An 11,967-nucleotide genomic window follows, 5' to 3' on the forward strand; every position below is an offset into this window, starting at 1 on the left:
TGTAAACAATAAACTACAAATGATCAAGCACCTTAAATAAGATTGAAGGTACAACATCAAGGAGGCCAGTGAGTGTTGATATGTGCATATCAAGGTTGCATAAGGAGATAAAAATAAAGAGGCCTAAGGCAACTAATATATAGATCCTCTAGAGTTGGCAAACCAAGTCCAACAAGCCAACCAAGGCAAAAGTCCATAAAATGCTAAAAAAGGCTCCTAAAAATAGTGCAAAAATAGCAAAAAATATGCAATACAAGACCTTAAAAATGGGCCAAATACAAACATGCAAAGAGTTCATCTAAGGATGAACAATAGTTTCAACATATAAATATACAACATTATCTTATCAATTGTACAACTATGATTATAGAATAATGTCTAATTCAAATAAATGAAACGTTGATACAAGACACTCTCAATCTTCTAATATGTGTCACGTTGTCCATATAATTTGGTTTTGTACATTACACATTTGAAAAATAAATTCATTATTTAAATTCGTATGTTCGACTATTCCATTGTCCACCAAACAATTTGATTGGTATGCATATGTTTTCATCTTGTACATCAAACATTTTCACTCTCAATTGTTGGCTTATCATCCAAGGTTGCTAGACTACGAGTGCTTCACCCACTTCAAGGATATGGCTATCTTTTTGGTGCTTCGCCCACGTCAAGGATATGGCTATCTTTTTGGTGCTACACCAAGCCCATCATTTGCCTTTTTTTTGTGCTTAACACAAGCCCTTCATCTTAGGTATGGAGCTGCACAATCTTTATTGCTCCAACTACTTGACCACTCAAATGGGAGTAATGTCTAACACTGGTGGTAGCCTTATGGACATATTGAGAGGTTTTTGGGGTTCTTTGAATCAGGTTTAGGTTAGATACTGATGTTTTTAACAAGTAAGAAAGCTGATTTGGCCGCCATGTCTGAGGATGTTATTTATTAAAACATGGCATATCATTACGGATAAGGAACAAGTTATCAGAGTGAAGGTAAGAGGAGGCCACGCATGGAAATGCCAACCTTCAATGCGTCATCTACAATTGCACTAATAACGGAAAACTCATGCCACGTGGTTTAAATATCTATTGGAGGAGGTAATATCTTAGAATTTGATAAGGGCAAAAAGATCTGAAGGTCTAGAGTCATACAATCAATTAGCAGATGGTCAACGTTTCGCCTATCGTTTTAGACAATCAACGTACGTATGGCAGAGAGGATCCAAGTCTCCTCGATCAGTTCAAGCTGCTAGCGAAGGCATGTTTTCCTTGTCACGCACGGACATCTCGTCTCCAGCTGCAGCAAGACAAAATGAGAATGGCGCAACAGTTTTACGATGGACAGGCAGGAGCGTCAAAAATTATGCGGAAAATAACGTACCAAATGTGGCATATTTCCGCTGTTTGGAAGGGGAGGCAGACGAGCAGCCATAATGGGGCATGGAGTTAGCCTCACCTGCAACAAGCAGGTACAAGATCCTTAGATCTGCGCTTTTTAAGGATCCTATGAGGCTATGAAGAGACTGAACTTACCTGGACAATTAAGGTTTCTCATCTCGGCCAGGACGCTACGGAGGGTTAGTTCTGGGGCGCAAGGCATGACGGTCGTGTCACTGCAAACGAGTTGACAATATCTCCTAAGATTAGTAGCAAGCACATAATTACTGCAGATACAATTCAATAAGAAGGTTGTAGCATTTACCTGCTCCTCAAGCAGACTGATTCTTCAACACCAACATCACCTATGGGCGACAATTCCTCCAGTTCGGAAATCAAGGTGGCGTCCAGCTCTAGATCGAAAAAGTCGTCGAAGAAAACACCATCACAGGACAAAGCGAGTTCAGATATCTGGGAATCTTGTGACTGAACTCCTGTGGAAGGCATGTCTGTCACATGTACATTATGTGATTCTGGCGTAGAGAATTCTGCTGCAGGCACCACTGGCTGGTGAGAAGCTGGCGGAAGATGAGGTACAGGGTTGAGAGGGGAATTGCTGGTGCTGTTGTTTTCATGCAGGGCCAAAGGTTGAGAGGGATCGGTATTTTGTCCAGCAGCAGCAGAGAAGTCTAACAGCCTGCACTTGCTGTTGCTGGCCTTCTTTCTCGAAGCCTTGGGCCCGCTAGTCAATTGTACAACAGAAGCTGCTAGGCAAGATTCAGATTTTTTGTGAGCTCGAAGGGTGTAATGGGATGTCACAGAGGAAGGGTGCGACCGTGGCGCTCTTCGCTGCTGCTGCTGGACGGAGCTGGGCTTTGCAACCTGTATAGTAGGAGAAATGATGATAGGGCCATAGGATTCCTCCGCAGTTGCAGGAGGCACCGTGCTGTTGCTGGCATTCGCGGATAAGTTGGCGGAGGAAGAGGGAGGGGGGGTGCGCGGATCCTGATGGTGTTGATATGGACAATCGCTCATAGCAGAGATGCGAGGTGTATGCACCGGAGAGACGAAGCACTTATCTGCCGCCGTTGCAAGGGGGGATGGTTGAGGTGACTCCGACACCGTAGACGAAGGCAAAGGTTGCTGCTGCTGGGATTTGAAGCTGACGGCACTCATGGGAGGCGTGCCAGGCTGCACTGTCTTGCTGGCAAGAATTAGACAATCAGACCTAGTGGTAGAATCGCTGCCAGGCAAATCTGCCCTAACCAAGTCCCCTGAGCAAGAGCAATGAACATAAGGAGAGCGACGAGACAAGCAGAGGTTAAAAGAAAATCACAAAAATCCCTGAAATGAAAACATGTCTCGGCAGTACGCACCTTTCGATGAAATCGATGGTGAGAGCTTGAAACTAGAGCCATGGCGGGGCTTCTTGACCAGATCTGCAGGGAAATCCCCTTGCAGCACAGGCTCGCTGCTGCTCTTCGGCGCCCCTACTCCTTGACTCTTCCGCTTGTGAGACGAAATTTTCTCCTTACCAGCCTGATCCGCAACGAAAGCAGAAGCAACACCGGGCACAGCCGCCGTTGCTGCAGTAGATGCATACGGTACTGCCAGCAAAAATCCAGTCATTTTAAGGGCATTCCCTTGGTACTAGGAAGAACATTTCACACAAGGGTTATACCATGATGCTGAGGGTTTAATTTCCATGTTGTTGTTGCTGCTGAAACAAGAGGCGCGGGACAGGGACTGGTAGCAAGAGGAGCTACTTCTTTCCCTCGTTCTCCGTGGCTATTACTGCTAGTAGTCCCGGCCAGGTACACGGCCAGAATTTCCTGCAATCCGTGGAATAGATCCTCTATACGAGCTCTCTCTGCAGTGGCAGAGATCTGCTCCTCCTTGAGGGCAACGTATTCATTCAGCACTGCTCCAAGGCTGCGGGCTCCCTTTGGCACCTGCCATCCGGATCACAGACTATTCTCACGAATTCCTTTAACATAGACAAGAAAATCAGCCTCCTAAATTTATTTTCAAACACCAGAGGCAGGACAGCACAGCACAGCACAGAGAGGGAGGGAGGGAGGCATACCGCCCTCAGGGGATGCAAAATCCGAGCAGCTTCAGACCGGAATTCATCCAGCGTTCTGGTGAAATGGCTATCTCTCAGGTAGCACTCCACCATGAAAGCAACCTGGGTGTCAGTAACCTTGCCAGATCCAACGATGGGTGCCATGGCAAGCAGGAATTTCCCGGCACTGGCCAAGTGAAGTGTAAAAGAAGGTAGTCAACGGCTGCTTACCTATTTGAACCAAAACTTGGAGGGAATGGCAGAGTTCGTTGGAGGGACTATTTTCGTCTTTTTAATTTTTCCATTCCGGCTTTGTGGAGGGAAAGTGGCGAAAAAAAATTAAAATAAAAGAGAGAAGCACGGGAGAGCGGGAAACCCCTTTTTGGGAGGCGTCGTTTTTTTCCCCTTATTTTTCAAGCGCCTTAAAAGCCAGCCAGCACCATTGGAAAAGTTCTCGTTGGTCCACAAAAAAGACTTCACCCACTGATTGCATTTTGCCACGTCACGGATGATTTTTGGGACATCTTGTTCGGTGTGCTTACAGAACTAACAATGCACGTTGCTGCTCCCCCTCCTCACGCAAGGAAGCACCAGGACATGGTAGTAGTTCCCAGCAGATTAGTGTGAATAATAGTACGGATAGCCAATCATATTTGGAACTAGAATGCTTGGGTACCCTTATCCTCTTGATTGCTTGCACCTGTGCGTTGTCAACATCCTTTGTGTGTCCTTTTGTTCACGTATAAATAACTTGAAGTGCTTGAATGAAGATGGACACTGCAACCATACCGTTTCTAGAGCACGTCTTCTTCGTATGCGTGTCTTTCTCAAGTTTATATGAATAGCTTATAGAGCTCGAACGAGCATGAACATCAAGCCTATGATTATATTCGACGTGAAGAATCGATGGACATCGACAGAGATCTTAGAGTACATTGCAAGGTAGATAATTCCAAATTCATTACCACATTTGAATCTGAGTTACACATCATTCATCAAGTCATAGGATTTTCGTGCTCGTTTGTGTGAGTGAAGTTTTTTTTTTAAAACCATACATAAAGTATGGTGGGGAGTTGGCATAGTCCTCCCCAAAATTTAATAAACATAGGAGAACGTGCCCTTCTCTTGTTTCCGAAATAGCATTTTCGATATTGAAAGTGGACAAAAACACCTTCCATGTTGAAGGTGACCATTAGTCCTACATGATACAAAACTCATTTTCAAATGTAGTAATGAATTTGTAATTTTCTAATTTATGACATACTTTTGAATCCCCATCGAACATAAGAACAGGCTTCACGCTCATCGATTTGCAGATGTCAGCCTAGCATTGCTTCCAAGAATGCTTTCAAATTCATGTTCATTCGAGCATTTCAAATATGCTCTACACGAAATATGCTCTACACTACACGAAATATGCTACCCAAGCACTCACACAAAACACAATAAAAGAAGGTAATAAAAACTATCTTGTTTTGCAAGCTTCAAAGCATGGGGTGGTGCACTTGGTTTTGATGATGTGTGTGTGTGTGAGAGAGAGAGAGAGAGAGACAAATAGACAGACAGACAAACAAACAAAGACAGAGCAAGAGAGTACCTGCTTACGTTTATGCACCAAGACATCTTGTGCATGAGGTAGTTACGTTTATTAGAGAAGCTAAGTTAATTAATCATCAGGGATGCTATGAGTGTATACTAAGCAGCTAATGCATGGCCAGTACATTTGGTGTATGCTGGCCATGCGCTAGCTGCTTAGTATACACTTGTATTGTTCATCATCGTTGTGCTTCGACGTGACCACAACCTTCTCAGCCACAAGATAAGCAGAGTAAAAGCCTACACAAAACTGCCCTATCATGGTCACATCGGCTCTGGTAGTTAGCACTTCCATGAACTTCTTCATCCTCAAGTGTGCAATCATTCTAAGGTTGTTAACCAAATCTAAAGAAGAGCTCACATTACACCCTACCACCGACACAAAGCCAGGAGAGGGGGGGGGGGAACATCATGCAATTGGAAAAAAATCATCAAGAACTGTACTAGCCTTGGACATGCCAATCCCATTGTCGATGATGGTCGGACTGTTGGACGCCTTATCTGGCACAATGTGGATAAAGAGCTCTTGTTGAGAATCTAAGTTGCTTTGGAACTCCTCATCCTTCCCTCCTTCCTTTGGAACACGTTCTACGGTTTTATGTCCCTGTGGTGGACGAGGCCTAGTTGGTGGCATGCCAATCCCATTGTCGATGATGGTCGGACTGTTGGACGCCTTATTCGGCACAATGTGGATAAAGAGCTCTTGTTGAGAATCTAAGTTGCTTTGGAACTCCTCATCCTTCCCTCCTTCCTTTGGAACACGTTCTACGGTTTTATGTCCCTATGGACGAGGCCTAGTTGGTGGCATGAGGTGAGGGCATGTGTGATTCTGGCAAACAGACTGGTGGCCTTGTGCTCACCGAGGTTGCATTTGGTGGCGAAGCAGGAAGTCGCCTCCCTCGCAACATGTCGTAAAGTAGGTGGATGCAACCATCTTCGCCCTCCAATGTCTTCTCCAGTGGAACGATACCCGGTTGGCCTCTCAACCTGCCCATCACCTCTGCCTCCCATCTGATCTAGGCGTCATGCTCAATAAATGCCCTCTTCTTCTTCTTCCCATCCAATTTCCTCTTCTTGTCTTTCTTGTGAACCAACATAGTCTTGTAGGTGACAAGCCTCCTACTAGCCCCCCACTCCCGACACAGCATCACGATGCCTTGCCCTCACCACTAATAAGGAAAATTTTGAATTCTCTTAAATGATTCTCCTATTCAAAGCTCCCAAATGACTCCACTAATAAGAGATTCGCTACTCCGGCTATGGCACCCAATGCTTGCTCGTTTTTGCTCTCAGAGATGTAGGGCTTGCAGCAAGCCATAGCCCACGGTGTGGAGGAGGGCTCTGTTCTCCAGCATGTCAGCGAGAGTTTCGATGCGATGGAGGTACTAGTACTGTCGATGGTTGGATGTTCACCACCTGGATGAGGAAGCGGATGGACCACGTGTGGCACACAAACGACACTATGAAGCACACCAGCATGGCCATGCACTACTTGACGATGCTGCGCTGCCCCGACACCACGGACGTTAAGCTGGTGAACTTGAGGTGGCCGCCGTCAGCGGTATCGTGACCTACACTAGGTAGCTGCTTGAAGCTGCCACTAGTGGTGAAAGTGAAGTAGGCAGCCAGTACGGCCGTGAAGAGAATGGCCATGGTGGCCATGAGGCTAGACTCCATGATGGCGTTCCGATGCGTCTGCACCACCAACACGTTCTTCTTGTGGTTCTCCTACATGAGCCCGAGCCACGTGTTCCTAGTCTCCTCCAACGTGGTGCAGGCAACAGTCTGAGCCCCTTCATTTCTTCTCCATCCCTCCCCCCCTCTTTTGATCGGCTTCTTGGTGGTGCATACGACCATGGTGTGCTTGACAACTAACCTTATTGTGCGCTTCCCCCAGTACTTCAACACTACGCGGGCAAGAGAAATCGACCTTTGAGGTAAGCTTTTGCTTCAGAAATTAGTATTTGGGTTTCAAAAACTAGTGGTGTCTTCCTCTCTCTCACCTTCCCCAACGAAACTCGAGCCGATCTGAAAAAAAGAGCATATAGATTTTTTTAGCGTTCACATGGCCGTCCATCTAGTTTTTTTAGAGTCCACGTGGCCTAACACGCTTGCTTGCTTTTGTGCAAGGGTGTTAGACTATCCAAGGTAAACATATGACATAGAATTGGCATATGCGTCAATTGAGGCAATTGGATGAAAACATCACTTAATCCCTACCATCAGTATACATCACTCTGCACAAATAGCACTTTCGCACATACGCCCCAGCATGCGTGCACACGAATGCCTCCAATTTCCACCATGCATTAGTGTTGTAAACCTTGTCAGCATAATACTTGCATCACATTGCTAACATTGCCCAAAAAAAAGGCTTGTTCACAAAATGATACAAGTGAGACACATTGCAGTTTCTTTGCTGTCACTTGAAGTATGTGCTATACCATAAGATTAGAATGGGAAAAAACTACCAAACAACCCCCCAAGTTCGGAATTTCTTCAAGTAGCAACATCTAGCAAAGGTTCACCAAGCTGAACCTCTCTAAGCCCAGTAAATTTCCAATCCCAATATGTGACTTCATAGATGCCTTTCTTTGCATCTGGCCAACCTTCGCTTTCCAACCTCTCTGTGTTTTTCTCGACAGTCGTCAATCCGAAATAAGAATCACATGTTATAGGGATCTCGTGCAAAAGACTACCAACCTGAATATTGATCGACCTAGCTCTGCAAGAGGAAGCCAACACTAAACAAATGTCATTAGAAATCAAGATGTCGCTGACATTCAACATTGTAAAGATCTATGCCTCAAACCAAGAGAATCTTTCTAGAACATACCTCTATCTTCATCTGTACATTCATGGGGATGAGACTTGTAATATGATATGATCAAGTCTTGATATATATGATATTTGTATTATAGTCTAGAAGATGGCATAAAAGATGGTCCTCCTCAAAGGAGGTCACCAGCTCCCCAACGAAAGTTCCAAACAACCACCGTCTGTTCTTGAATGTAAGAAACAACTAATTCTCATACAAAAAGATGAAAGCTAACGAGGTCATAAACTGTGTCTTGCTCACTTCTGTCAGCTACAATTTCTTACCTACCCACATCGCCATAGAACCTAAATATCAGCACCACCAGGGTGAGAGATTCCCGATACATCATTCAAAACCCCCAAAGAAAAAAACGATAGGACTCACATCAAGGATTTAGAGGTTTTCATTGTATTGTTTCACATGCAGCTTCTCATTAAATTGCTCAATAAAATCAACCTTCTTGTTTCTATGAAGAAGATGCTCGATATCATTAAGCACAATGCCATCCTCTTTAGATAAGAGTTTCAAAGGGACATGACCCAGAGCTATTTCATAAATCAGTAGCATCATTCCTGAAGTGAATATGTTGGACAAAACTAAAGAAAAATATCAAGAAGAGTTGTTAAGGGCGGCTTCACAACACGCACCTGGCCAGCTTCTCATTCCATTACGATGTCAAATCCAACTATTCTAGCGCCACTCTTGGGATTTGCCCTATCTGAAGCCACCATAAGAAACCATACCCATGAATGAAACAAACTGGCAAGCAATCATACCTTATCTTAATTTTTGAGACATACTCATCTGGATGGAATACAAAAGTGTGCAATTCTTCTAGTTAAACACCTTATAGATTCTGCAATCCATTGCCTCATTAGTTTCCAATGAATTAAGAAATTATGATTTATAGGGAAGGCATTCTTAACAACTTCATAGTTCAAGGAGTAGGAAGTGATCATGCAAACACCGATTCGGCATGATGGACAACTACCGCGACAATTCTGGATGCACATCGTGTAAAATGGTGGGTGGACATAGAGCCACTCCATTCCATCCCATCATTAGTTCAGCTTATTCGTGTTGTGGAGACAACCGCTCCCTTGATAAGAAAAGACAAGTATTTGCATCACAATGCATTGAGAGAGGCATGTAGGGTGTATTGTTGTAAAAAAAACTGCTTAAGGACACTTGGATTCAGAAAAATTAAGCAAGGACGTGAAAACTTCTTTGCTTTAAAACATGCTCAACAGAATACAGCATTACATGGTTTTTTATTAAGGTCTAGAGAGAAGATAAAATATACAGTTTTCGACACGATTGTGTCGAAAGTGTTTTCGTCAAGTGTTTTGTTTAAGCAATCAGTGGATGCAAAAGATCTTAAAGCGGTTGCAACGGGTGGAAGAAGATTCACGGTACTCATTTAGTACATGTGACACTCCTCAGCTGTGTTTTCTCAAGAGCTGAATGGAACGATTTGTCACTTACAATGGTGAACGCATACAAAATTCAAAATTCACTGATAATTTTACAAAGGGAGAAGTTTACAACCTCTACATGGAAATGTTGAAAGAAAAGAACATGTCATTTCTTTCATTAACTTCATTTCTTAGAGTTTGGAGACAATATTTTGCTGATGTGAAAATTCCCGAGAAAACTAGAATGGGGGTTTGTCAAATTTGTGCAGAGCTCAAAGCCAAAAGAGATGTTGCAAAGACATTTGAAGAAAAAGGTATGTTTGATTTGTGTTTTTTGTACGTTTTAATTTGTGAATGAAAATTCCAAGTGGTATAATTTAAACTAGCTTTACATTGTTTTGTTTTCAGGTCCTATTCTACAAGCACTTAAAGCTCATCGAGAACAACAAAGTACAGAGCGTCAAAAGCTAGCAAAGCATTGAAAGAAGTGCCTTGAGCAGAAAGAAATGTATTTGGGATTAGTCATAGATGGAATGCATGCTCCAAAGAATTTGAAGGAAGAGAATTTCATACAACTACACGTTGTTGGAGCCCTCATCTTTAATGGCATCATGATGTCGAAAGTTTTTTTAAACTTTCCGAATTTACAGAACGACCCTAACTTGACCATCACCATAATTCAGAAAATAGTAAGTGAATGGCAAGGAGAATTACCTGGCACACTTTATGTGCAGCTAGATAATACGGCAAGGGAAAACAAAAATCAAATAGTGCTTGCTTATTTGAGTATGTTGGTGCAGCAGAAAGTTTTCAAAAAGGTCAAAGTTGGATTTTTGTTGGTGGGTCACACTCATGATCAAATTGATCAGATGTTTAGCAGGTTTTCAGTCAAACTTGCTAAAAAAAGTGCATTTGACCTTCCAGAGGTGTGCACAATTCTTAAAGAAGCTTATGATCCTGCACCAGAAATTCATGTTTTGAAAGGCACCTATGATTTTAGAGAGTTTGCAAAACACAAGTGGAGATTTTGCAAGCCCTGCATTCTCTAGCTTAATGACCATAGTTTCCAACATCAATTCAAAATAAAAGAAAAAAAAGCTAAAACATGTTTGTGGTGTAAGAAGTACTCTAACTCAGAGGCATGGCATCCTCAGGATGGTTTGAAGTTTTTACTCAGTGTCCCAAAACGACAAATTCTTCAGGCAGCAAAAATTTTGGCATCAAGCATTGAAGTAGCAAAAGCTCAAAAAGAAAAGCCAGCCATCAATTATCAGCAATGTTTGATAAAAATTAAAGAGACCATACAATCAGCACATGTGTATTTTCCAGCTTGCTCACTTGGATGGTGGAATACAGATTTTCAAGAGCAAGAAATCTTGATTGAGGAAGTTCAAAGCAATTCAAGATCATTGATGAATCTAGAGTCCTTTCTTTGGAGGGTACAAGAACTTGAAGACCGTGATGATAATATTCAAATGCCAAATCAACAAACAGAATTGCCTGAAGAATTGCAAACAGAGACTCGCGAAGCGTATGTTGGTGCTAGAAGGACTAGTCAACGACGGCTGCAAGAGAAGGAAATGTGGGAAGGAAATATTGAGGAGCTCACTGTAGGTGCAATGATTGCAGTGTTAGCAACAGATGATGAAAGCGGATGTCCTTTTTGGTTGGCAAAGGTACTTAAAGTCCTTGAGGAAAATGGAAAAGTAAGCTCAATTGAGGTCCACTGGTACAAGGCCAATGGAGATGATGCATTATCAGGAAAATATTATCCAAAGATGATTCGAGTAAATAAAAAGGAAAAGAAAGCAAATTGTAGTCAACGTCGCGTGGATAGCCTAAGCATGGAGGATGTGGAAGTTCTTGTTTATGGTTTTACCTTGAAAAGGTTGGGTCATCTACGAGAACAAACCAAAAAATTTCTTCTGGACAAAGTCAAAGATTTAACACGAGAGGCATAAGACCTCTCATTGTAACCAATTTTGTGGACATTATTATTTTATTACAAATTGAGTATTTTTTTTCTCAAAAAATGTGTGATTTTATGAGCAACTCTATCTTTCAAAGTATTGAAGTGTAAAACTTGCACTTTTTAACAGTTTTTTTGAGCTTTTTAGGAGCTCGTGCTCTTTTTGGTTTAAAAATAGTGTTTTTTGAGATATTTTAGCATTTTTAAAAATGGTTGTATTTTTTATGGTTTAGTTGTACTTTTAAATGGTTGGATGTTGCAAGTACTCCCTACTAAAAGCTAAAAGAGAGAGGTCCAATAGCTATGGCCATGGCCGTGGTTGTTGTTAGTTTTACAGAGATCATCTTCGTGTCAGCACAATGGTAGGGGAAAAAGAAAACTCAAACGTATGACGGGCCTCACGATTATAGAAGTTGTGGTCTCGTCTTGTTTGAAAGCTCCTAGGCATGAACACTATGCTTGGCCAAGCATGACCAGGCATGATGTTGACGCTTGGCTAAGAAGCTGCCACATTACTTGCATAACAAAAAGGGGAGCCCATTCCTCTACTGAACGACTTTTCCCTAGAAGGAAGAGCTTGCCTAGCCACTTTCCTTTACTCTTAGTGTGAGAGTTCCTCCACCAAACAAATTTGCCCCAGAAAGAAGAGCTTGCCTAGCCACTTTCCTATGCTCTTAGTGAGAGTTTCTCCAAAGAAAGGACCTAACCAGAGAAGGAATTC

General features: G+C 42.7%; 1 protein-coding gene across 1 annotated transcript; it reads right to left on the bottom strand.

Annotated features, from left to right (window-relative positions):
• Window positions 1-1,100: 1,100 nt before the first annotated feature.
• Window positions 1,101-3,689, bottom strand: LOC147606318 (uncharacterized). Its single transcript, XM_086791705.1, has 7 exons — window positions 3,470-3,689; window positions 3,065-3,335; window positions 2,760-2,990; window positions 1,709-2,657; window positions 1,540-1,619; window positions 1,388-1,462; window positions 1,101-1,303 (listed from the first exon to the last, which is right to left on the bottom strand). Exons 1-7 carry the CDS (start codon window positions 3,611-3,613, stop codon window positions 1,248-1,250), a joined length of 1,806 nt encoding a protein of 601 aa, XP_086647831.1. The 5' UTR covers window positions 3,614-3,689; the 3' UTR covers window positions 1,101-1,247.
• Between the last annotated feature and the right edge of the window lie 8,278 nt (window positions 3,690-11,967).

Source organism: Cibotium barometz, chromosome 57, assembly GCF_041138505.1.
Source record: "Cibotium barometz isolate CiBa-2024 chromosome 57, ASM4113850v1, whole genome shotgun sequence".
NCBI classification, from domain to species: Eukaryota; Viridiplantae; Streptophyta; class Polypodiopsida; order Cyatheales; family Cibotiaceae; genus Cibotium; species Cibotium barometz.